Here is a 27,579-nt window from a genome sequence, read left to right as displayed (position 1 = left end):
CCAACAAGTGCTAAGCATATGTGGGAACTCCTTCAAAATTACTGTGTTTACCATGTGTTTGATGCCATTTAATTCGGAAAGCATTCCTGGAAAGCATTCCTCATGAAGTGGGTTGAGAGAATGCCAAGAGTGTGCAAAGATGTCATCAAGGCAAAGGGTGGCTACTTTGAAGAATCTAAAATATATTTAGATTTGTTTAACACTTTTTTGGTTACTACAACAGGATTTCATGTGTTATTTAATAGTTTTGATGTCTTCACTATTATCCTACAATGTAGAAAAGCGTAAAAATGAATAAAAACCCTTGAATGAGTAGGTGTCAACTTTTGACTGGTACGGTTTATCTCAATGGAGGCTGTTGATGGGAGGACGGCTCATAATAACAGCTGGAACAGAGCGAATTAAATGGCATCAAACACATGGAAACCATGTGCTTGATCTATTTGATACCATTCCACTCATTACCACGAGCCTGTCCTCCCCAATTAAGGTGCCACCAACCTCCTGTGGTGTATGTCCCCAGACCCTTCTCTCGGCTGTGATGGCAATGATGGTTAACAGCCAAGCCCAGAAATTGCCAAGAACATTGGGTGAATACATCCATTTTCAAATTTAAACCACATTATTCCGAAAACCATCAAATAGAGTTCCTGATTGAGACTGACACCAGTTGTAAACTCATCAGGGTACGTGGGCGTACCACGGGGGCCTGTTAAGTGGCTTGTCACCTTATTACAGTAATTTTGGGCTAGATTAGCTGTCCGAAACCAAAGATTATCTCTATTCTACTCCAGCAGCTAACTGGAGAGAACTACTTTTGGTCACTCTGAAACAGGGCATAGAGAAAGAGGCCCGTATCTCACAAACAGTGTAAATGGAATTCAGAAATCTGGGGATATGTTTTGTATATCCAGCCCAGGAACACTGTAGCCTTGCAGACAGGCACTTTGGTTGTGCTACACTGACACCTGTTGGTACAAACCAGAACTGCAACTGATTATCCACATTTTGTTATTTAAAAAGGCAAGTCAGTTAAGAACAAATTCTTACTTACAATGACGGCCTACCCCAGCCGATACTCGGAAAATTGTGCGCTTCCCTATGGGACTTCCAATCACAGCCAGATGTGACTCAGCCTGGATTTGAACCAAGGACTATAGCGACGCCTCTTCCACTGAGATGCAGTGCCTTCGACCACCATGCCACTCAGGAGTCTTGTCTTTTTTCTTTGACTTCTTGTGCATTCTTGTCTGGTTCCCTTTGAGTGATTGAAAAAACTGTAAATAATTAATGGATAGAGAATACTTTGGCTTGATTATCTTTTCAAGGTTGTGAGTACCTCAGGAGACATGCCGTAACCCCTAGAGCACCAGGTCTGAGATGTAATTAAATACAGTGCATTCAGACAGTTTTCAGACCCCTTTACCTTTTCCACATTTTGTTACGTTACAGTACTATTCTAACTCAACCTCCCCCCATCAATCTACATCCAATACCCCATAAAGACAAAACAAAAACAGGTATTTAGAAAACAATTTTTTTTAAAGGAAATATCACATTAACATAAGTATTCAGACCCTTACTCAGTACTTTTTTGAAGAAACTTTGGCAGCTATTACAGTATCGAGTCTTCTTGGGTATGACGCTACAAGCTTGGCACACCTGTATTTGGAGAGAGTTTCTCCCATTGTTCTCTGCAGATTCTCTCAAGCTTTGTCAGGATGGATGGGGAGTGTTGCTGCACAGTTATTTTCAGGTCTCTCCAGAGAGGTTTGATTGGGTCCAAGTCTGGGCTCTGGCTGGGCCACTCAATGACATTCAGAGACTTGTGCCAAAGCCACTTCTGCGTTCTCTTGGCTGTGTGCTTAGGGTCGTTGTCCTGTTGGAAGGTGAACCTTCATCCCAGGCTGAGGTCCTGAGCAGGTTATCATCAGGAATCTCTCTGTACTTTACACTGTTCATCTATCCCACAAACCAGAATGGTCTCCCAGTCCCTGCCACTGAAAAACATCCCCACACCATGATGCTGCCACCACGCTTCACCATAGGGATGGTGCCAGGTTTCCTCCTGACGTGACTCTTGGCATTCAGGGAAAAGCATTCAATCTTAGCTTCATCAGACCAAATCATCTTGTTTCTCATAGTCTGAGAGTCCTTTAGGTGTCTTTTGGCAAACTCTGAGCGGGCTGCCTTTTTTCTGAGGAATGGTTTCTGTCTGGCCACTACCATAAAGGCCTTATTGGTGGAGTGCTGCAGAGATGGTTGTCCTTCTGGAAGGTTCTCTCATCTCCACAGAGGAACTCTGGAGCTCTGTCAGAGGGACCATCAGGTTCTTGGTTACCTCCCTGACCAAGACCCTTCTTCCCCAATTGCTCAGTTTGGCTTTGCAGCCAGCTCTAGGAAGAGTCTTGGTGATTCCAAACTTCTTCCATTTAAGAATGATGGTGGCCACTGTGTTCTTGGGGATCTTCAATGCTGCAGAAATGTTTTGGTACCCTTCCCCAGATCTGTGCCTCGACACAACCCTGTCTCGGAGCTCTACGGACAATTCCTTCGACCTCATGGCTTGGTTTTTGCTCTGACTTGCACTGTCAACTGTGGGACCTTATATAGACAGGTGTGTGCCTTTCCAAATCATATCCAGTCAATTGAATGTAACACAGGTGGACTCCAATCCAGTTGTAGAAACACCTCAAGGATGATCAATGGAAACAGGATGCACCTGAGCTCAGTTTCGAGTCTCATAACAAAGTGTCTGAATACTAATGTAAATAAGGTATTTCAGTTCTTTATTTTTAATACATTTACAAATATTTCAAAAAAACTGTTTTTGATTTCTTATTATGGGGTATTGTGTGTAGATTGATGAGAAATTGTTTTAATTTAATCCATTTTAGAATAATGCTGTAACGTAACAAATTGTGGAAAAGTCAAGGGTTTGAATAGTTTCCGAATGCACTGTATACAACAGAGAAAAGGGAAAAGGGGCAATGCCACTGTTGATAGGAGATTTCAGCAGGAGGCAAAGCAGGTGTGATCTGGTCGTGACCAGATGTACATATGATGTAATTAGGGACGTGTGCTGCATCACGTAGCTACCCCTCATACACACACAAACACGCATGCGCACACACTCTCACACACACACACACACACACACACACACACACACACACACACACACACACACACACACACACACACACACACACACACACACACACAGCACACACACACACACAGCACAGCACACACACTCCACAGTCTTATCAACGTCAGCCACACCAGTGGTGACTCACCAGCCTGTAGACTATCTATCCCAATATAAAGATGTTGTACTGTCACATACACCGGATAGGTGCAGTAAAATGTGTTGTTTTACAGGGTCACAGCCAGAGTAATATGGCACCCCTGAAGCAAATTAGGTGCCTTGCTCAAGAACAAAACGGCTTACTTGCTTCATGAACAATGAACGGCATAAATAAATGTCAACACATGATAATCAGTGGTTAGAATGGTCCCCGGATAGCCTTGGTCAGATTCCTCTTTCTATTAATGTCAGACTGTGATCTACATTTTCACACTGTGAAAGAAAAGTTGATTTCATAGGAAGTCTTCCGATTTCATAGGAAGGTTTGGCCTGCTGGATGTGCTCACTGCTCTCCCGTTGATAACGTATGTGTCCCAAATGCAACCTTATCGCCTATATAGTGAACTACTTTTTGAGTCTGCATGGCCAAAAGCGGTGCACTATTAGCCTGTAGGGAATAGGGTGCTATTTGGGAGGCAGCCAAACACGGTCGGTTGTGATCTCATTAGCCGCTGCTGGGAAGAGCAGTCTACTATCTGGTGCTGCTGAAGATAAAACTGAAACGACAGGTCATATGATATTTATGATGCGGCAGACAGCAACTGAACCGGGGATTTGTGCCGGCAGGCCTACGATCAATGAAACAATACATTCTTTGTTTCTTTATATAGATAGTCAAAGCTGTGTTTATCTCATTCACAGCCATGTAACACTAGAAGCCAGGGCAATAGGGCACTGTAGTCTTTATCTTTCTATCTAACTTTTTGTGTATTTGCGTACTGTATGTGTGTGTGCACGTGCATGCATGTGAGTGTGTTTGCAGGCACATCCTCTGGCAGTAAACTACTTGTCAATAATCTTGCTCTCTGTCCCACAATTGTCTCATTAATTAAGATGGCACTACAATATTGCTTTCATACTAACAGAAGCATTTGTGGTACTCAAAGCGAATAATATGACTTCAGTTTGAAAAACATACCTCCCTGGAGGGCAAATCCAGGAAGAGTGGAAAGAGAAATGCAGGGGGGAAATAAACACCTCCTCTTCCGCCTCTCTCTCTTCTCCTGTCTCCCTCCTCCTCCATCTACTCCCTATATCGTCAATTACCGAGCTGGAAGAATGATTTGATACTGCTTGAGGGACTTCGTTCAATAACGACAAATGTTCCTCAAAGCAATGCTTCATTTATCTTCTCAGTCTGTAATGCCACTAAGAATGGATGTATTGTAATCCCTGAAGCATGGTCATATTGACTGGAAGAGACAAATCCATTTCATAAAGACTACAATCAAGAACTACAGCGGTGCAGACAATAGAAAATACTTTAATCATAAATAGATCAGTGATAGGACAAGTAATACAGGGCATGTCGGGTTATAAACAAGAATGACTCTCTAAAGCAGCTGTGGTCCTTCTTACTGTGTTTGAGGGTGTACTGAGTATACACAAAGTGACCCGGAACAAGTTAGGAGCATCAGTGATTAGGAACAGTATCTCATACAGTAGTAAATAGCATAAAAGGTCATCAATTGGTTCTCAAGTGATCATCTACAGTGGTTTTCTCATGTGTTTTCTCCTTTCCCAAATGTATTATGGACACATGTACACAAGGAGATACATCCAGAATAAGAAGCCTCCAGCACAGCTGCTTTAGCCTCAAATTACTCCAAAGTAATCGATTCCCCTGTCGTCGTAATCATGTGCAGCACCATGAACAGTATACCAGTGAGTCTTCCATGAGCTACAGTGCCTTGCGAAAGTATTCGGCCCCCTTGAACTTTGCGACCTTTTGCCACATTTCAGGCTTCAAACATAAAGATATAAAATTGTATTTTTTTGTGAAGAATCAACAACAAGTGGGACACAATCATGAAGTGGAACGACATTTATTGGATATTTCAAACTTTTTTAACAAATCAAAAACTGAAAAATTGGGCGTGCAAAATTATTCAGCCCCCTTAAGTTAATACTTTGTAGCGCCACCTTTTGCTGCGATTACAGCTGTAAGTCGCTTGGGGTATGTCTCTATCAGTTTTGCACATCGAGAGACTGAAATTTTTTCCCATTCCTCCTTGCAAAACAGCTCGAGCTCAGTGAGGTTGGATGGAGAGCATTTGTGAACAGCAGTTTTCAGTTCTTTCCACAGATTCTCGATTGGATTCAGGTCTGGACTTTGACTTGGCCATTCTAACACCTGGATATGTTTATTTTTGAACCATTCCATTGTAGATTTTGCTTTATGTTTTGGATCATTGTCTTGTTGGAAGATAAATCTCCGTCCCAGTCTCAGGTCTTTTGCAGACTCCATCAGGTTTTCTTCCAGAATGGTCCTGTATTTGGCTCCATCCATCTTCCCATCAATTTTAACCATCTTCCCTGTCCCTGCTGAAGAAAAGCAGGCCCAAACCATGATGCTGCCACCACCATGTTTGACAGTGGGGATGGTGTGTTCAGGGTGATGAGCTGTGTTGCTTTTACGCCAAACATAACGTTTTGCATTGTTGCCAAAAAGTTCAATTTTGGTTTCATCTGACCAGAGCACCTTCTTCCACATGTTTGGTGTGTCTCCCAGGTGGCTTGTGGCAAACTTTAAACAACACTTTTTATGGATATCTTTAAGAAATGGCTTTCTTCTTGCCACTCTTCCATATAGGCCAGATTTGTGCAATATACGACTGATTGTTGTCCTATGGACAGAGTCTCCCACCTCAGCTGTAGATCTCTGCAGTTCATCCAGAGTGATCATGGGCCTCTTGGCTGCATCTCTGATCAGTCTTCTCCTTGCATGAGCTGAAAGTTTAGGTCTTGGTAGATTTGCAGTGGTCTGATACTCCTTCCATTTCAATATTATCGCTTGCACAGTGCTCCTTGGGATGTTTAAAGCTTGGGAAATCTTTTTGTATCCAAATCCGGCATTAAACTTCTTCACAACAGTATCTCGGACCTGCCTGGTGTGTTCCTTGTTCTTCATGATGCTCTCTGCGCGGACCTCTGAGACTATCACAGTGCAGGTGCATTTATACGGAGACTTGATTACACACAGGTGGATTGTATTTATCATCATTAGTCATTTAGGTCAACATTGGATCATTCAGAGATCCTCACTGAACTTCTGGAGAGAGTTTGCTGCACTGAAAGTAAAGGGGCTGAATAATTTTGCACGCCCAATTTTTCAGTTTTTGATTTGTTAAAAAAGTTTGAAATATCCAATAAATGTCGTTCCACTTAATGATTGTGTCCCACTTGTTGTTGATTCTTCACAAAAAATACAGTATTATATCTTTATGTTTGAAGCCTGAAATGTGGCAAAAGGTAGCAAAGTTCAAGGGGGCCGAATACTTTCGCAAGGCACTGTATATGCTAATATAAAGTGGGTGGTTAGAGCCCTGAATGCTGATTGGCTGACAGCAGTGGTATACCACGGGTATGACAAAACATTTATTTTTACTGCTCTAATTACGTTGATAAGGGTAGCATAGTGGTTAGAGCGTTGGACTAGTAACTGAAAGGTTACTAGTCAAATCCCAGAGCTGACAAGGTACAAATCTGTCGTTCTGCCCCTGAACAGGCAGTTAACCCACTGTTCCTAGGCCGTCATTGAAAATAAGAATTTGTTCTTAACTGACTTGCCTAGTTAAATAAAGGTAAAAAGTGTGGAGGAGTTGGCCAGAGCAGAGAACAGATGAAAAGGCAGACCCACTGGGCACAGACGACCAATTAATTTCAACAACGTTGATTCAACTAGTGTTTGCCCAGTGGGAACGGTGTTGCACTGTGAAAGCCAAAGGCCAGAGGATTCTGATGGGGAAACTGGAGGAGCCTCAACAGAAAGGAAATGTATGAATCAATGAAAAGGGGTGGTAGCCGTGTAGTGGCAGAGCAAAAACTGTGGGGTGCTCTTTAAATCGGTACACATCGCATTCATAAGCGGCCTGACACAGATTACTGAGTAGATGATTGAACGCCAGGGAGCATTCATAATCTACATTTATATTCCATATAAATATGATGTATATTCTTATATTCTTATCTCAAACCAGGTAGAGTGGAGTAGAGAATATATAATAGGACTGATGTATTGAAGAGAACAAAACATCTCTTGAATCTCAAGTGTGTTAGCATGGTTAGCATGGCCCACTTCCCTGTTCCTCTGTGGTCGTGGTGGTGAAGATGATGTATGTACATTCATACATTCATTAAATCACGAACAGGAACTGCATGTAGATGAATGACATTGGATGGATTCTCTATTCCCTTCAGACTTCTAATTCATGCTCTGGGGGGAGATATTGTGGCGTGTGAATATGCTGCCAGTGTTATGGTTTCCAACTACATTCACTGATACAGTTGTTCATAATGAGACATATAGATTCAAATATATGTTTAGGCAAACCTTTGCTAAATGTGTACATTTAGTTTTCAAAAGGAATCATTTTAGAAATAGAAAAGACAACATTTTACAAATTGCAGTTGGAGAGTTTAACTCTTCGTAAAAAACAAAGAGTTCTGGATGGTGACGCAGCTGCTAAAATGGCCAACAAGAGCTACTGTATGTGGAACACTGACATCAGCTGCTGGAACCTGGAGTAATAATGCATGTATTGTTAACAATCTGATGACGTCAGATCTCAGATCAGTTCAGACCTTTGTGGGTAAAGAAACGTAAGAGTAGTATCCTCAATGCATCTTTAGCCCCACCCAGACTGACGATGTCATGTTAGCATGATTCACAGGTTAAATGACAACACAACACTTAATAACCTCAGACATGAATGACACACACAACAGATGCTCGCTACAGTACAGTCAGGCTACAGTACCAGCCAGTACACCCACAGGAGGGCCCCCATCCGTTTGGTACCAAAAGTTACAAGTAGGTCCATTTGTATTTAGACAGTAAATGCAAGTGGTTTAAAAAGCAATAGCAGCAACCAACTAGAAAATAACACAACACAATCTCCAAATGGGTTATAGAATGTTGTTTTCATGAATCTCAGAAATTATTTACAGTATCTGATACTGAACAAAACATGAAAACTGGGTGACCTAAAATACTCCATAATCATAAAAGTGAATAGCACTGCTTGTGTTTGAGCCACTGTGTGGGTCCACTATCCCTCCCACCACATAAAACATCTATCTACACCAGCACTTGGATTAAATGTTTACAGAGCCGGTCGAGGAGGTGTTTCAGTGTGACTGGGCTGTGTGTGTCACATCTCTTCCTAAACACAAGGAGCTCGTCCAGAACATTGCCCCGGATTCCATAATGTTGGTCCCAATATCCGCAGTCGTCCCGTACCCACCCGACTTCTCTGCTGCTGCCCGGCTTCCTGTGAGGGTCAGAAAGGGCAAAGAATCCTCAGACAAAGGCATCCATTGAGGGTCTACTCGGTGCCACTCTGAGGCAGTTTCCTCAGGACCCAAGCAGGCTGACCTCATATCTGCCTGATTCCCCATGGTCTTTCAGTCTGTCTCACTCTTACGGAGGCAGGGATGTGAAGATGAGTCAGTAATCCTCCTCTCAACGTAGAAATGTAATGTCTCTGTATGTTCTGAATATTGTAGCTACAGTCCTGAAAAGAATAATAGCACATAGCCATACAGAGGTCAACCACCAGGTTACGTAAGATGTTTTGAGTACAAAATCAAGAATCAATGCAGGCTGTCACTCAATTGCAGTATTATCATGTCAAGAAGATAGAATGTGGGATGTGTAAATGGTTGTCTACCTGTGATGCATGTCAATGATTCCCTTCTATATCTGTTAGTCTACAGAGAAAAAGAGAGACGGCAAAATTAGAAACATTAGGAATATTGTGAACATTAGGCCTGAGTCAAATGCCCTTGTGTTGTCTACATTAACCCTTTATATTATTCTCACACACACACACACACACACACACACACACACACACACACACACACACACACACACACACACACACACACACACACACACACACACACACACACACACTCCAGTCTCTCTTTCTAATAAGGACACAGATGCCACACTACTGGCATCAGATGTCTCACAACTCCTATACCATCAACAGCCATATGTTCTGAAGACTCCCCGTGGCTGTTTTTGCTCATCAAACAACCTTATAGACTTCTGCTGTTATTTCTGCATCTCATAACCAACAACAAGGTCAATAGAAGCTGACAGTCGACTCTACACACCAAGGTCCTTGGCTGATTATCTTTTAGGGCACGCACGCACGCACACACACACACACAGATTCAGAGATTATTGACCTTCCCAAAGGGCTCTATAGAAAAATGTTCATGTTCACAGCCATCACACACACACAATGAACTTTCCCCCTCTACTCCCTTTACAACTGAGACCAACTTTGTCTGAAGGCGACGTGGGTTTTTTTGAACACGGAGAACAAAAACTAGAAAGATGTAGTCTTCAAGGGACTTATGTACAGTATTTCCTTTTTTGCTTGATGTTGTCTCTTTTACTGTAGCAGGGCGTTACATAGTAAAGCCATGGTTAATCGAAGGACAGCGATTGGAGGTTGTACTGAAATCACATAATCGAGGAATCAATTAGTCTATTCTGGGGAGGGGTGTGTCCATGTCCAGGAGGGGTAGATCATCTGATATGTCCCGTACAGTCAACACAAGTAGAAAACTTGACAACTACGTTACAACCAATTGTATTGCAATGACTATCCACTGATGACCATCCTGTCCAATCATCCTCACTACACAGACGCTGCACAGTATACATAGTTGTCATATTTACTTTTGTCTGTGGACTTGGACTGGCTGCCTGCAACGGTGGTCATGTCAGATGGTAGACCTACGTACACCCCGCCATAGTTCCTGAGGGAGTAGGGAAAAGGGTCAAAGGTCACATCAAAGAGCACATGACTCTAAGCCTATGTACTTTGGCTCCCACCAAACAACAGGGCATCCTGTGAGTTAGCACAGCAGTGTGTGGGTGTGTACAGTATGTAACCAAAACACATTAGGGAAGCAGCAGTCCAGGGGACTACTCTAATCCAACAATCTAATGACTGTAGGAGCACACATGGTTTGAATTGTGTTTGGGATCAACCTTCTCAGAGCAGGAAGAAAACAGTGAGGAGTAAGATGAGAGGACAAGCACTTACCTTCTTTTCTCATCGTCTGGTGAGGACTCATCTGTCCTGATTGAGACAAGAATCACAGATCAGCTCACAGGACTTGATACAATGCTCAGTGCTCAAACACATTGTACAGTCGTGGCCAAAGGTTTTGAGAATGACACAAATATTAATTTCCAGTTTGATGCTTCAGTGTCTTTAGATATTTTTGTCAGATGTTACTATGGAATACTGAAGTATAATTACAAGCATTTCATAAGTGTTAAATGCTTTTATTGGCAATTACATGAAGTTGATGCAAAGAGTCAATATTTGCAGTGTTGACCCTTCTTTTTCAAGACCTCTGCAATCCGCCCTGGTATGCTGTCAATTAACTTCTGGGCCTCTTGAGGATTGACCACAAGGTCTCAATGGGATTAAGGTCTGGGGAGTTTCCTGGCCATGGACCCAAAATATTGATGTTTTGTTTCCCGAGCCACTTAATTATCACTTTTGCCTTATGGCAAGGTGCTCCATCATGCTGGAAAAGGCATTGTTCGTCACCAAAATGTTCCTGGTGGTTGGGAGATGGTTGGGAGAAGTTGCTCTCGGAGGATGTGTTGGTACCATTCTTTATTCATGGCTGTGTTCTTAGGCAAAATTGTGAGTGAGCCCACTCCCTTGGCTGAGAAGCAACCCCACACATAAATGGTCTCGAGATGATTTACTGCTGGCATCACACAGGACTAATGGTAGCGCTCACCTTGTCTTCTCCGGACAAGCTTTCTTCCGGATGCCCCAAACAATCGGAAAGGGGATTCGAAATGACTTTACCCCAGTCCTCAGCAGTCCAATCCCTGTACCTTTTGCAGAATATCAGTCTGTCCCTGATGTTTTTTTTCTGGAGAGAAGTGGCTTCTTTTCTGCCCTTCTTGACACCAGGCCATCCTCCAAAAGTCTTTGCCTCACTGTGCGTGCAGATGCACTCACACCTGCCTGCTGCCATTCCTGAGCAAGCTCTGTACTGGTGGTGCCCCGATCCCGCAGCTGAATCAACTTTAGGCTACGGTCCTGGCGCTTGCTGGACTTTCTTGGGCGCCCTGAAGCCTTCTTCACAACAATTGAACCGCTCTCCTTGAAGTTCTTGATGATCCGATAAATGGTTGATTTAGGTGCAATCTTACTGGCAACAATATCCTTGCCTGTGAAGTCCTTTTTGTGCAAATCAATGATGACGGCACATGTTTCCTTGCAGGTAACCATGGTTGACAGAGGAAGAACAATGATTCCAAGCACCTCCCTCCTTTTGAAACTTCCAGTCTGTTATTCTAAGTCAATCAGCATGACAGAGTGATCTCCAGCCTTGTCCTCGTCAACACTCACACCTGTGATAACAAGAGAATCACTGACATGATGTCAGCTGGTCCTTTTGTGGCAGGGCTGAAATGCCGTGGAAATGTTTTATGGGGATTCAGTTCATTTGCATGGCAAAGAAGGACTTTGCAATGAATTGCAATTCATCTGATCACTCTTCATAACATTCTGGAGTATATGCAAATTGCCATCATACAAACTGAGGCAGCAGACTTTGTGAAAATTTATATTTGTGTCATTCTCAAAGCTTTTGGCCACGACTGTACATAACACCCAACATGACACAAACAAATGATTGACATATAGTTGACATGGATGACTTGGTTATGAGCTGGGCAAGACTTGGTATGGCACTGTGAGGGCAAGGATCAAAAGGAAACAACAATGTGGATGGTTTCCACCTACAATGAATGTAGGTTAAATGGGTAGTGGACTATGTCATGTACATAGTCACATTTACCTTTCTTCTCTGTCCATAGAAGAGGCATGAAAAAACAAGTGTATACATGAACTGCCAGTCAAAGTGTGTGTGTGTGTATATATGTGTGTGTGTGTGTGTGTAGCAGGACTAGAGGTGTGTTGTGTTGCAGTGCTGAACCCCAACCACTGACTGGCCGTGGTTGGCAGTGTGCTGCTGTCAGTCCCCATTGATCCTCGATTAAGCACTGTAGCTGCTCAGATGTTTATCAGAAAGTACACACACACCACACGCACACACACACACACCACACGCACACACACACACACACACACACACACACACACACACACACACACACACACACACACACACACACACACACACACACACACACACACACACACACACACACACACACACACACACACACACACACACACACACACACACACACACACACACACACACACACACACACACACACACACAAAGTGATTCAAGAAAATGTTTTGGAAATGGGTGCCTGCTCTCCCTTCCCACACCATGATGATGGAGGTGGCTCACTGTGCCTATTGAAGACCTATGTTCCCTTTATAACATAATTCATGCAATTTGCCTTGAATAGAAAATGGCTGTTCCTTTGATTTACTGAACAGGGCTAATTCATTGTAATAGCAGTTCTGGAACATGTATTCATTTCTCTACACATTAATATTCTATAGGCAAAATATTTGATGGCCTTGATACAAAAGACTGAACATTTTAATTTGATTACATGACAGTAGGCATTTTGAGGTCTTGCAATGTAATATCCATAAGACCAGTGTAAAAGCCCATTTTGAACTTAGTCAGATTACATTTCTCTATATCTTTCTCTACAATTACTAATACTAAATCAGTGTTTCTAATGACAACCAAATAGGTTTATGCCATACAGGAAAACTCATGCTTTGTATTAGAGGTTGACCGATTAATTAGGGCCAATTTCAAGTTTTCATAACAATCGGAAATCGGCATTTTTGGACACCGATTTGACAGATTTATTTTAATTTTAATTCTTCTTTTTTTTTACACCATTATTTAACTAGGCAAGTCAGTTAAGAACACATTCTTATTTTCAATGATGGCCTAGGAACGGTGGGTTAACTGCCTTGTTCAGGGGCAGAACGACAGATTTTTACCTTGTCTGCTAGGGGATTCAATCTCTTAACCTTACGGTTAACTAGTCCAACGCTCTAACCACCTGCTTTACATTGCACTCCACGAGGAGACTGCCTGTTACGCGAATGCAGTAAGCCAAGGTAAGTTGCTAGCTAGCATTAAACTTATCTTGTAAAAAACAATCAATCAATCATAATCACTAGTTAACTACACATGGTTTATCTAGAGTGTCCTGCGTTGCATATAATCGATGCAGTGCGCATTCGCGAAACACGACTGTCGTTGCTCCAACGTGTACCTAACCATAAACATCAATGCCTTTCTTAAAATCAATACACAGAAGTATATATTTTTAAACCTGCATATTTAGCTAAAAGAAATCCAGGTTAGCAGGCAATATTAACCAGGTGAAATTGTGTCACTTCTCTTGCGTTCATTGCACGCAGAGTCAGGGTATATGCAACAGTTTGGGCCACCTGGCTCGTTGCGAACTAATTTGCCAGAATTTTACGTAATTATGACATAACATGGAAGGTTGTGCAATGTAACAGGAATATTTAGACTTATGGATGCCACCCGTTAGATAAAATACGGAATGGTTCCGTATTTCACTGAATGAATAAACGTTTTGTTTTCGAAATGATAGTTTCCGGATTTGACCATATTAATGACCAAAGGCTCGTATTTCTGTGTGTTATTATGTTATAATTAAGACTGATTTGATAGAGCAGTCTGACTGCTGAGTGATGGTAGGCACCAGCAGGCTTGTAAGCATTCATTCAAACAGCACTTTCGTGCGTTTTGCCAGCAGCACTTCACAATGCTTCAAGCATTGAGCTGTTTACAACTTCAAGCCTATCAACTCCCGAGATTAGGCTGGTGTAACCGATGTGAAATGGCTAGCTAGTTAGCGGGCTGGGCGCTAATAGCGTTTCAAACGTCACTCGCTCTGAGACTTGGAGCAGTTGTTCCCCTTGCTCTGCATGGGTAACGCTGCTTCGAGGGTGGCTGTTGTCGATGTGTTCCTGGTTCGAACCCAGGTAGGAGCGAGGAGAGGGAAGGAAGCTATACTGTTACACTGGCAATACTAAAGTGCCTATAAGAACATCCAATAGTCAAAGGTATATGAAATACAAATCGTAGAGAGAGAAATAGTCCTATCATTCCTATAATTACTACAACCTAAAACTTCTTACCTGGGAATATTGAAGACTGATGTTAAAAGGAACCACCAGCTTTCAAATGTTCTCATGTTCTGAGCAAGGAACTTGCAAGGAAAGGAGCAAGGAGCAAGGAACTTAAATGGCACATATTGCACTTTTACTTTCTTCTCCAACACTTTGTTTTTGCATTATTTAAACCAAATTGAACATGTTACATTATTTATTTGAGGCTAAATTGATTTTATTGATGTATTAAGTTAAAATATGTGTTCATTCAGTATTGTTGTAATTGTCATTATTACAAATAAATAAATCAAAATCGGCCGATTAATCGGTATCTGGGTTTTTTGGTCCTCCAAATAATCGGTATATGAATCGGCATTGAAAATGCATAAATCGGTCGACCTCTACTTTGTATCCCTCCCTCCCAGGAAGGCAATACCTTGCTGAGTCTATGAAACCATGCTATGAGACTGTTGCTGTACTTACAAATCTTTGGAGGTTTCTGCAGGTCCTGTGAACACAAGGAAGAGAAAAAGAAAATCATTACACAATTCTCATTATTTTGTTCTGGATGGTAGATAATGTGTGGATTACAGTAGAAATGTACTTTTTACCCAGTAAGTGGGGGGGGGGGGGGGGTCACACCCATCACATCAACCAACCATTACTTATCCATTGACACAGTGTCTGTCGCTCCTCTTTGTACTCGGTGTGGTTTATTTATAGGGACGCAGTGCATTACATGCAGAAACATCAAACATGACAAACTCTGTCTTTGAATCATTATAACAACTTCTTTTTTTTAAATAATAAAAAAAATGGAAAGAAAGAAAACAACCCAACTAAGTGACCAAATGCCTGCAACCCAGCAGTTGGGTCAACCAAACAACCCAGCGGTTGGGTCAACCAAACAACCCAGCGGTTGGGTCAACCAAACATCCCAGCAGTTGGGTCAACCAAACAACCCAGCGGTTGGGTCAACCAAGCAACCCAGAGGTTGGGTCAACCAAACAACCCAGCGGTTGGGTCAACCAAACAACCCAGCGGTTGGGTCAACCAAACAACCCAGCGGTTGGGTCAACCAAACATCCCAGCAGTTGGGTCAACCAAACAACCCAGCGGTTGGGTCAACCAAGCAACCCAGAGGTTGGGTCAACCAAACAACCCAGCGGTTGGGTCAACCAAACAACCCAGCAGTTGGGTCAACCAAACAACGTTGTTTGGGTCAACCAAACAACCCAGCAGTTGGGTCAACCAAACAACCCAGCGGTTGGGTCAACCAAACAACATTGTTTGGGTCAACCAAACAACCCAGCAGTTGGGTCAACCAAACAACCCAGCAGTTGGGTCAACCAAACAATGTTGTTTGGGTCAACCAAACATCCCAGCAGTTGGGTCAACCAAACAACCCAGCAGTTGGGTCAACCAAACAACCCAGCGGTTGGGTCAACCAAACAACACAGCAGTTGGGTCAACCAAACAACCCAGCATTTGGGTCAACCAAACAACCCAGCAGTTGGGTCAACCAAACAACCCAGCGGTTGGGTCAACCAAACAACCCAGCACTTTTATTAACACAACTATCTGACTTAACGGCTCCCTTCCCACTCGTTGAAGATGTTACAGAAGTCAATGAGGCACAGCTTAATGACCACCACTTCAAATCAAATTGTATTTGTCACATGCGCCGAATACAACAGGTGTAGGTAGACCTTACCATGAAATGCTTACTTACAAGCCCGTAACCAACAATGCAGTTCAAGAAATAGAGTTAAGAAAATATTGACTAAATAAACAAAAGTAAACAATAAAATAACAATAACAAGGCTATATACAGGGGGTACCGGTACAGAGTCAATGTGCAGGGGTACAGGTAAAGGCCAACTGTAAAGGCTCCTGGAATTGCCTGGTCAAAAGGACAGAAAGAGCACTGAGGGTGATGTGGGCTGACTGGGCTCTTAGTGCGTCCTGTAATTTGACAGAGGAGTTATTGGCGGATTTCGAGTTGCACTCCAGAGCTCTCCTGGGTAGACTGTATGGACACCTGACCCTAATCACCAACTTCACACTGAGAGGGGCCTTGACACGGATGTGTAGGTAGGCCATGTAGGGCAGAGATAAGTAGTGGAGACAGGTAGAGGTCACAACGCAGCCAGGACTGGCTCTGAGAGAGAGGAGGGAGAGATATGGGTGGACGGGCCCAGAGGAAGAGAAGGGATAGAGAGAGTTGGACAGGCTCTGAGGGAGGAGGGATAAGGAGGGATGGATGGACCTGGATGTATGTCAGATATATTTTCCTCTGTATTATGGAGGTTGTCAGAGAAATGTAGAGATCACAACAAAGCCAGCATTGGCTCTGGGGGACAGGAGAGATAGAGAGGGTTGGACCTTGATGGATGTCATGTATACTCTGTATCAAAAATGTCTAACCTTGATAAGCAAGGGTCAAATCGACCAACAGCCTGCAGTGGACTTAGAATATGTCAGGTAGATAGTGTCATGTAGCTATGGTCATACATCATCTAGCTTAATAAACTCCCTTTTCAGGATCCTGTCTTTCAAAGATAATTCGTAAAAATCCAAATAACTTCACAGATCTTCATTGTAAAGGGTTTAAACAGTGTTTCCCATGCTTGTTCAATGAACCATAAACAATTAATGAACATGCACCTGTGGAACGGTCGTTAAGACACTAACAGCTTACAGACGGTAGGCAATTAAGGACACAGTTATGAAAACTTAGGACATTAAAAGAGGCCTTTCTACTCACTCTGAAAAACACCAAAAGAAAGATGCCCAAGGTCCCTGCTCATCTGTGTGAAAGTGCCTTAGGCATGCTGCAAGGAGGCATGAGGACTGCAGATGTGGCAAGGGCAATACATTTCAATATCTGTACTGTGAGACGCCTACGACAGTGCTACAGGGAGACAGGACGGAAAGCTGATCGCCCCATTAGTGGCAGACAACACCTGCACAGGATCAGTATATCCGATACATCACATGCGGGAGAGGTACAGGATGGCAACAACAACTGTCCGAGTTAAACCCTGCCTTTCTAAGGTCTTCGAAAGCCAAGTTAACAAAACAGATCACCGACCATTTCGAATCCCCCGTACCTTCTCCGCTATGCAATCTGGTTTCCGAGCTGATCATGGGTGCACCTCAGCCACGCTCAAGGTCCTAAACGATATCATAACCGCCAACGATAAGAGACAATACTGTGCAGCTGTATTCATAGACGTGGCCAAGGCTTTCGACTCTGTCAATCACCACATTCTTATCGGCAGACTCAAAATCCTTGGTTTCTCAAATGACTGCCTTGCCTGGTTCACCAACTACTTCTCAGACAGAGTTCAGTGTCTCAAATCGGAGGGCCTGTTGTCCGGACCTCTGGCAGTCTCTCTGTATACATCAATGATGTCGCTCTTGCTGCTGGTGATTCTCTGATCCACCTCGACGCAGACGACACCATTCTGTATACTTCTGGCCCTTCTTTGGACACTGTGTTAACTAACCTCCAGTCGAGCTACAATGCCATACAATTCTCCTTCCATGGCCTCCAACTGCTCTTAAATGCAAGTAAAACTATATGCATGCTCTACAACCAATCGCTACGAGGACCTGCCCGCCCGTCCAGCCTCACTACTCTGGACGGTTCGGACTTAGAATATGTGGACATCTACAATTACCTAGGTGTCTGGTTAAACTGTAAACTCTTCTTCCAGACTCACATTAAGCTTCTCCAATCCAAAATTAAATCTAGAATCGGCTTCCTATTTCGCAACAAAGCATCCTTCACTCATGCTGCCAAACATAGTCAGTTTTACGAAGGTATCTTACCGATCCTTGACTTCGGTGATGTCATTTACAAAATAGCCTCCAACACTCTACTCAGAAAATATGATGCAGTCTATCACAGTGCCATACGTTTTGTCACCAAAGCCCCATATACTACCCACCACTGCGACCTGCATGCTCTCATTGGCTGGCCCTCGCTTCATATTCATCGCCAAACCTACTGGCTACAGGTCATCTATATGTCTTTGCTAGGTAAAGCCCCACCTTATCTCAGCTCACAGGTCACTCAGCAGCACCCACCTGTAGCATGCGCTCCAGCAGGTATATTTCACAGGTCACCCCCAAAGCCAATTCCTCATTTGGCCGCCTTTCCTTCCAGTTCTCTGCTACCAATGACTGGAACGAATTGCAAAAATCACTGAAGCTAGAGACTCATATCTCGCTCACTAACTTTAAGCACCAGCTGTCAGAGCAGCTCACAGATCACTGCACCTGTACATAGCCCATCCGTAAATAGCCCATCGAACTACCTCATCCCCATACTGTTTTTTTGCTCCTTTGCACCCCAGTATCTCTACTTGCACAATCATCTACTGCACATCTATCACTCCAGTGTTTAATTGCTCAATTGTAATTATTTCGCCACAATGGCCTATTTATTGCCTTACCTCCCTTATCTTACCTAATTTGCACACACTGTATATAGAGACTTTTAAAAATTGTGTTATTGACTGTATGTTTGTTTATTTATTTATCTTGGCCAGGTCGCAGTTGTAAATGAGAACTTGTTCTCAACTAGCCTACCTGGTTAAATAAAATGTGAAATAAATCAAATAAGAAAATACACCAGGAACGCACAATCCCTCCATCAGTGCTCAGACAGTCCGAAATAGGCTGAGAGAGGCTGGACTGAGGGCTTGTAGGCCTGTTGTAAGGCAGGTCCTCACCAGACATCACCGTCAACAACATCGCCTATGGGCAGGGTCCGTCATGGTCTGGGGCGATGTGTCACAGCATCATCGGACAGAGCCTGTTGTCATTGCAGGCAATCTCACAATCCCCCCCACACACACTTTGTTCAGGGAAAACATTACTCCATTTATGTTCGTCACATGTCTGTGGAACTTGTTCAGTTTATGTCTCAGTTGTTGAATCTTGCTATGTACATACAAACAATTTGTTAATGTTAAGTTTGCTGAAAATAAACGCAGTTGACAGTGAGAGGACACTTCTTTTTTTGCTGAGTTTATGTCACACTGTATACATGTAGCTTACATTACAAAATTAATTTTGAGGGTGAGGGTTTCTTTCCAGAGAGACATCAGGGATTGTAACATACTCTGTTTCACAGAAGCATGGCTCTCTCAGGATATACTATCTGAGTCAGTCCAGCCAGCTGGGTTCTCAGTTCATCACGCAGACAGGAATAAATATCTCCATGGGAAGAAGGGGATGTGTGTTTCATGATTAACAACTCATGGTGTAATTGTGATAACATAAAGGAACTCAAGTCCTTTTGTTCACCCAACCTCAATCAAATGCAGACCGTATTATCTCCCAAGATAATTTTCTTTGGTTATAGTCATGGCCATGTATATCCTCCCTCAAGCCGATACCACGTTGATCGTCAAAGAACTTCACTATACTTTATTCAAACTGGAAACCACATATCCTGAGGCTGTATTTATTGTAGGGTACTACAAACCAAATTTGAGAAAAAGGCTGCCGAAGTTCTATCAACACAGACTGGTGTTTGAGGGTACTATTTAATGAAGCTGCCAGTTGAGGACTTGTGAGGCGTCTGTTTCTCAAACTAGACACTAATGTACTTGTCCTCTTGCTCAGTTGCGCCCCGGGCCTCCCACTCCTCTTTCTATTCTGGTTAGAGCCAGTTTGAGCTATTCTGTGAAGGGAGTAGTACACAGCGTTGTACGAGATCTTCCGTTTCTTGGCAATTGCTCGCATGGAATAGCCTTCATTTCTCAGAACAAGAATAGACTGATGAGTTTCTGAAGAAAGGTCTTTGTTTCTGGCCATTTGGGCCGGTAATCAAACCCACAAATACTGATGCTCCAGATACTCAACTAGTCTAAAGAAGGCCAGTTTTATTGTTTCTTTAATCAGAACAACAGTTTTCAGCTGTGCTAACATAATTGCAAAAGGGCTTCCTAATGATCAATTAGCCTTTTAAAGTGATAAACTTGGATTAGCTAACACAACGTGCCATTGGAACACAGGAGTGACGGTTGCTGATAATGGGCTTCTGTACGCCTATGTAGATATTCCATTTAAAAAATATTTTTTTTAAATCAGCCGTTTCCAGCTACAATAGTAATTTACAACATTAACAATGTCTACACTGTATTTCTGATCAATTTGATGCTATTTTAATGGACAAAACAATTCGCTTTTCTTTCAAAAACAAGTACATTTCTAGGTGACCCCAAACTTTTGAACAGTAGTGAATGTTTTCATGGAAAACAAGGACATTTCTAAGTGACCCAAAACTTTTGAAAGGTACTGTATATATTCTTCATTCCATTCCTTTACTTAGATTGTGTGTTTTGGGTATATGTTGTGAAATTGTTAGATATTACTCGTTAGATATACCAATACCATTTGCCAAATACGTGTATGTGACCAATAAATTAGATTTGGAACACTATATAACTTTTGAAAAACAAGGTAACAACACCCCCTCCCCTGTCCTCCATCTTCTCCATAATAACACCACTCTTCGACAAAGCTGTCCACCGAATTATACTCATGTAATTGAAGGAATGGCGGTAGAAAGAATATGAAATATCAAATTCATAACAAACACCACAATTTTATCCTTAGTTATAGAAGAGGAGGCCAAAGCCTTTATACAGAAACAGTACATGGGGTGTGCCTTAAGACAGAACAGAGTGGCCCATTCACAACCCTTACAAAAGCTTATTCATCATCAAGGCCACTCAGATCTGCTTACACAAGAGGAGGGATGAGGAGCCCAATATCCAGTACGTTTAGAAGGCACTGTCCCATTGAGTCTCTGGACAAACACATGGGTGTGGAATGAAAAACGGAGTGGGAATCGAAATAAAAAACAATTGGGCTACAGGTTGTGAGGAGATTTTAAAACAGACTCACACACATAATACCACTAGTAATTTATCTAACAGCTGTGTTGTGCAACACTGCTGATATGATCACATTTAGATCTACACTACCGCTTCCGATACTGTTACGGATGGGTGTAGTGTCACCTTGTCCAAATTGAGGTTGGAGGCGAAGACCTTTGCATTGAAAATTGACAGATGCACTACACTGCCAAAAGTATATGGACACCTACGTGTAGAACATCTCATTCCAAAATCATGGGCATGAATCTGCTGCTAAAATAGCCTCCACTCTTCTGGGAAGGCTTTCCACTTGATGTTCAAACATTGCTGTGAGGACTAGCTTCCATTCAGCCACAAGAGCATTAGTAAGGTCGGCACTGATGTTGGGCAATTAGGCCTGGCTCGCAGTCGGCGTTCCAATTCATACATCCCAAAGGTGTTCGATGGGGTTGAGGTCAGGGCTCTGGGCAGTTCAGTCAAGTTCTTCCACACCGATCTCGACAATACCATTTCTCTATGTATCTCGCTTTGTTCACGGGGGCATTGACATGCTGAAACAGGAAAGGGCCTTCCCCAAACTTTTGCCAGAAAGTTGGAAGCACAGAACCATCTAGAATGTAATTGTATGCTGTAGCGTTAAGATTTCCCTTCACTGGAACTAAGAGCCCTAGACGAACCATGAAAAACAGCCCCTTATTCTGCCTCCACCAAACTTTACAGTTGGCACTATGCAATCGGGGAGGTAGCATTCTCCTAGCATCCACCAAACCCAGATTCGTCCATCGGACTGCTAGATGGTGAAGCGTGATTCATCCCTCCAGAAAACGCTTTCCCACTGCTCCAGAGTCCAATGGCGGAGAGCTTTACACCACCCCAGCCAACACTTGGCATTGCGCATTGTGATGTCAGGCTTGTTTCCTCCTGCTTGGCCATGGAAACCCATTTCATGATGCTCCCGACGAACATATCTTGTGCTGGCATGGCTCCAGAGGCAGTTTGGAACTCGGTAGGGTGTGTTGCAATCGAGGACAGACGATTTTTACACACTGCGCACTTCAGCGGTCTCATTCTGTGAGCTTGTGAGGCCTACCACTTCGCGGCTGAGCCGTTGTTGCTACTAAACGTTTCCACTTCACAATAACAGTACTTACAGTTGAACAGGGAAGCTCGAGCAGGGCAGAAATTTGATGAACTGACTTTTTGGAAATGTGGCATCCTATGATGGTGCCATGTTGAAAGTCACTACAGCTCTTCAGTATGGGCCATTCTCCTGCCAATGTTTGTCGATTTCAAGGCTGTGTGCTCAATTTTATACACCTGTTAGCAACGGGTTTGACTGAAATAGCAGAATCCACTATTTTTAAAGGGTGTCCACATACACTACATGGCCAGAAGTATCTGTGCAGAGAGTAAAAGAGTGCCAATTCCATTTGATTCTATCCCATTCTGTATATGTAACTAAGCTTTTGAGTTCATAGATCAATAGTTCTGACCTCTACCACACATGCATCATAATGACAGTGTCACATGTCCTCACATGTCCTTGTCCCTGAGCTTGAGAGTGACCTCTAACCATGGGCTTAATGATCCCTCACAGAGACCCTCACACATCTTCCCTTTGTATTACACTCATGCATAATCATGCTTCTCATCTACTATACAGCTAGACTACTAGTTCACAGTATTTTCCTCCAGGGTCTCCCTTCCAGGAAGTGGAACTAGAGCAAATTCAGAGAAAATAAAACATGAACCTGTTTTTCACATTAGCTGCCTGGGGTTCTGTTAGAGAAGGAGCCTGTCTGGCCTTTGCTGATGCGCGCACGCACACACACACACACACACACACACACACTTGCTCTGATGGTTAGTGAGGTAATTCCACAGGCGCTCTGATTCTATCACCATCATTTTCCGACCACAGCAGCAGCCAGTGATTGCTAAAAAGAAAATGTATTTTTATTCAGTCATCGCTCATTGATTCAGAAAACAGTATATTACTTCAGATACAAAAATGTGTAGTGTGTATTAACCTCTCAACCAGAAACATTCACAAGTAGGAGTAAGACCTTAAGGTATTTGCCCAGTGAAATGTATCCTTTTGTGGGCTTTCGATGAATAAAACTAGGATATTGAGTAAGCATTTCAAAATTAGCAGTCACAAGGAGAGCCAGCATCAATCACCTGGAGATACAACAAAGGACAACCGATAGCTGCTGAGATGTCAAAGTCCTGTCTTTCTTTCATCCACAACACCCATTGAGAGAACTGGACGCCACAGACTTATTTGAAAACACACACACACGCAGCCTACAGACTCGTCCTTGAAAGCATTACAAGACGATTTCTGTTTTAAATTCCTAAAAACTTTGCTGTCTCCTGGTTACCAGGGGTCAAAGTCTGAGCCTAAAAACCCTGAGGCAACCTCTGCACCCAGCCACTGTCAACCCCTGAGATCACCATACACATACGGTACACACCTGGATGCAGAAAACCACTGCATAAAGCACACACACACATAGTGAAAACATGCAACCCTCCGCACCCCCAAACAGCCAGATGATCTGGAACAGGAACACTCACCCCCTCCTGAGGTGCTGGCGGCTGAGGAATTGCCACAACCCATTTTACATAGACGCTGCCACTGGGAAGGAGTTGTATATGTGTCTCAGTCACACTGATTTACTCTTTGATGGTATGCTCCTGCACTCTGTGTCCATCCCCTCTGCAACGCTGAACTGAGTGGTGTGTGTGAAAGCATGGAGATACTGTTATATTCACAGAGGGAGGGGAGATGGGGAGTGGGGGAGAGAGAGCGAGAAAGATGCTCTGTCCTCACATGATTTGCTATTTTTCTCCACCCTGACAGGGTTGTCCAGGAAACGGGGGAATGGGCAGGAGTGTGTCGAAGAAGCCAGCCAATGGCAAGCTTCAAGTTCGGCAGGGCTTTATAAAGGACGTTCCAGCTTTTATGTATGGCTCTCCAAATTCATGACATGGTAACACATGTTATGCCGCTCTGGATAAGAGTGTTTGCTAAATTACTAAAATATAAATGTTAAAATAAACGAATAAACTGTTTTCCCCCCCGCCCCCGGAAACCTCTCTCAAAGCTACGGATCCGGATCACGCATGTTATTTACAGACACATTTCTTTCTACTTAGCTGCTCACACTCCTCCTCTCTTCGTGTTTATCACCTTCTTCCGAACCATTATGATGTCGCCTATGTCTCTGCCTCAGCTGAAATAAAAACCATGTGGCGATTTGAACGAACATTCAATGACATATGTCTGTTATAACGTATATTGCAGTTGCACAAGCAGAATGTCGTCGCTACACATTGCATTGGAGCAAAATTAAACTGCGTTTTGGGTGATGTAAGCTAATATTTGTAGTTGCTGCCATATCGTCGCTGAAAACTAACACTGCTAATTTGACTGCTTGTCTGCCTCTTACTTAGCCAATGTTTGCAATAATTATTAGAAAATTACATTAAATCGCTAATTAGACTGCGTGTATGATACGCTGCCTAGATGGCTGCATGGAATGCTGCGTTCATGTGCTAGTCGGAACCATGAAACTTTGACCTATCCGATATAGGTCAAATATTTTAACTGATTGTCGTCGATTTTTTTTAAATTGTTTTGAACATGTATTATTTAGGATACATTGTATGCTACTGTATCTGTTCAACTGGATTTAAAATACTGGAATTCCTATTTATGTAAAAATGTTATTCCCACCACATAATGAACTGTGATGGTAAGGGTAGAATGTGGTGGTAATGACAAAATGTATTAGTTAATTCATTTGTACTTACCTTAAGACCTGAAAAGACACACAAATTACATATACTGTATGATCATGTTGAAATTTAACACTTATTTGCTAAATAAGACCATTACATTTTATTAAGTGATTTGATCTCTATTTATGCGATTTACTAAGGTTATTACTGTCTTTAATTATTTATTAATTTATTCTTCTATAAGATACCCCCAAATTCAACCAAGGATAGGACAAGAGCACATACTAACAAAATCAAACAAGATCCTAGATACCAATAGTATTTATTTATTTATTTAACCTTTATTTAACTAGGTAAGTCAGTTAAGAACAAATTCTTATTTACAATGACGGCCTAACCCGGCAAAACTCAAACCCGAACGACACAAAGAAAGACAAATCAAGAGACAAGAAAGTGGTGAACTGTGAAACCAATCTCACAACTTTCCCAGTGACAAAAAAGGGTAGAAAAAGGAGGCAATGGAAAATGAACCAAAGAAACAGCAGATCAACTATCCAGAGAGGAGTGGTTATGGAGTCATACCTGTCAAGGAACACACCACCACACTCACAGGAAGTCTTACAGCTACAGAATGATGACCTATCTGCCCCTCAAATGTCACCAGAGTCCCCCTCCTATTCAAACTCGGAAACCCCAAGACAGAGAGGCTGTAGAAAAGGTGTAAAAAAAAAAAAACTGATCCAAAGTCTACAAGGATCTATGTATGGCCAATATGAAGTTGAAGGCCGCGGAAAGAATGCGGAGGGAAATTATTTAAAAAAAGATATAATAGATTGTCAGAGAAGATCAGAATTTTGGATTCCTCCGGTACAAAAACAAAACAACAAATGCGTTCAAAGCCACAGAATCTGAAAAAAATAACATAACACCATCATCTCAGAGCTGAGAGAGAAATACCAGAAGCAACCGAGTGTAAAAGACCCACCAGTGATATCCAAGGTTTTGGCTGGGAAAATACTGAAAAAGTATTGCATGGTGAAAATGGCAAATAGAATTTGGATTCTCTGCGAAGACAATGCGGGCAAACAACAAAACGGCCAACTTGTCTGTGGTACTCAAAAAAGAAACATTCGAATGCAATCAGCCCATCAATAGAAGATTAAATAAAACATTTTTAGGAACGTGATGGTAACAGTCGAGCATCAACAGGAAAAAGGACAGATTGACAAGACAAAAGAATAAAATGCAGAAGCGATACATGAACGACACACTGGCAAAACTCCATCAGAAGTTCAAGATAGAATTACCAGAGGTCAAGTGGTCATACACAGAGCTCACCAAAATAAGTCCCTTTTGAATTCAAATGTTTTATGTGAAATGTTATTTCCATGACACTGTCATTACCACAATGCTAAGTCATTACCATCAGGGTACATATATTTTAGGAAACAGTGTATTAAATTGATTTATGATTTCTCCCATACAGTGCCTTGCGAAAATATTCGGCCCCCTTGAACTTTGCGACCTTTTGCCACATTTCAGGCTTCAAACATAAAGATATAAAACTGTATTTTTTTGTGAGGAATCAACAACAAGTGGGACACAATCATGAAGTGGAGGACATTTATTGGATATTTCAAACTTTTTTAACAAATCAAAAACTGAAAAATTGGGCGTGCAAAATTATTCAGCCCCTTTACTTTCAGTGCAGCAAACACTCTCCAGAAGTTCAGTGAGGACAGTTTTCACAATAACAAGTGTGTGTATTGTCAGTAGTTTGTAGGCCTAGTAAACCCCCAAAAACCTGTGTAGGTTACTGATTCCCTTCAAGTTAATCGTTCTTATGGTTTCCCTATGCAAGGCCACAGCAACAACTTTTTTTTTTTCTGGTGACATGCATGATGTTTCAGGTGTTGTTTTACAATGTCGGCAGTGCATGCTTGGCATCAGATGGAGCTATGTGGTCCAATTCCTTGATAAATACAGAGATGTTTCTCTGCCCTCTCCAAACCGTGCACACGCACATTATGTTAACAGCTTTTGATGAATACAGTACACTCAGTCTTCACCTTTGTGTAGGATTATGAGTAACCTACAAGGATTATTACAGAGCTAGATGCCTTGCAATTACAAAAGCCAAGACCTCTTCTCATCTCACCACTGGGAATGTGATGACAGAAATAAAAGCTTAAATAAATAATTCTCTCTACTATTATTCTGACATTTCACATTCTTAAAATAAAGTGTTGATCCTAACTGACCTAAGACAGGGAATTTTTACTAGGATTAAATATCAGGAATTGTGAAAAACTGAGTTTAAATGTACTTGGCTAAGGTGTATGCAAACTCCCGACTTCAACTGTATGTATGTATGTATGTATGTATGTATGTATGTATGTATGTATGTATGTATGTA

The 27,579-nt window shown here is 42.4% G+C and overlaps 1 protein-coding gene across 2 annotated transcripts; it reads right to left on the bottom strand.

The window, feature by feature from the left end:
* Positions 1-6,699: 6,699 nt before the first annotated feature.
* On the bottom strand, positions 6,700-24,959 carry c25h12orf75 (chromosome 25 C12orf75 homolog). 2 transcript variants are annotated; one of them, XR_004204902.1, is made up of 7 exons: positions 23,997-24,959; positions 15,001-15,025; positions 10,441-10,476; positions 10,071-10,150; positions 9,043-9,082; positions 8,748-8,886; positions 6,700-8,643 (listed from the first exon to the last, which is right to left on the bottom strand). XR_004204902.1 is itself a non-coding variant. In XM_031802154.1 (6 exons), the coding sequence occupies exons 1-5, from the start codon at positions 24,037-24,039 to the stop codon at positions 9,078-9,080; spliced, it is 189 nt and encodes a 62-aa protein (XP_031658014.1). In that variant the 5' UTR covers positions 24,040-24,959; the 3' UTR covers positions 6,700-8,886; positions 9,043-9,077. The 2 variants fall into 2 exon arrangements, 1 of the variants encoding a protein (XP_031658014.1); XM_031802154.1 differs by having other exon boundaries at positions 6,700-8,886.
* Positions 24,960-27,579: the final 2,620 nt, after the last annotated feature.

Source organism: Oncorhynchus kisutch, linkage group LG22 (assembly GCF_002021735.2).
Source record: "Oncorhynchus kisutch isolate 150728-3 linkage group LG22, Okis_V2, whole genome shotgun sequence".
In the NCBI taxonomy this organism is placed as follows: domain Eukaryota; kingdom Metazoa; phylum Chordata; class Actinopteri; order Salmoniformes; family Salmonidae; genus Oncorhynchus; species Oncorhynchus kisutch.
The sequence above is the reverse complement of the archived record's forward strand: the minus strand, read 5'-3'. Positions and strand labels throughout refer to the sequence as shown.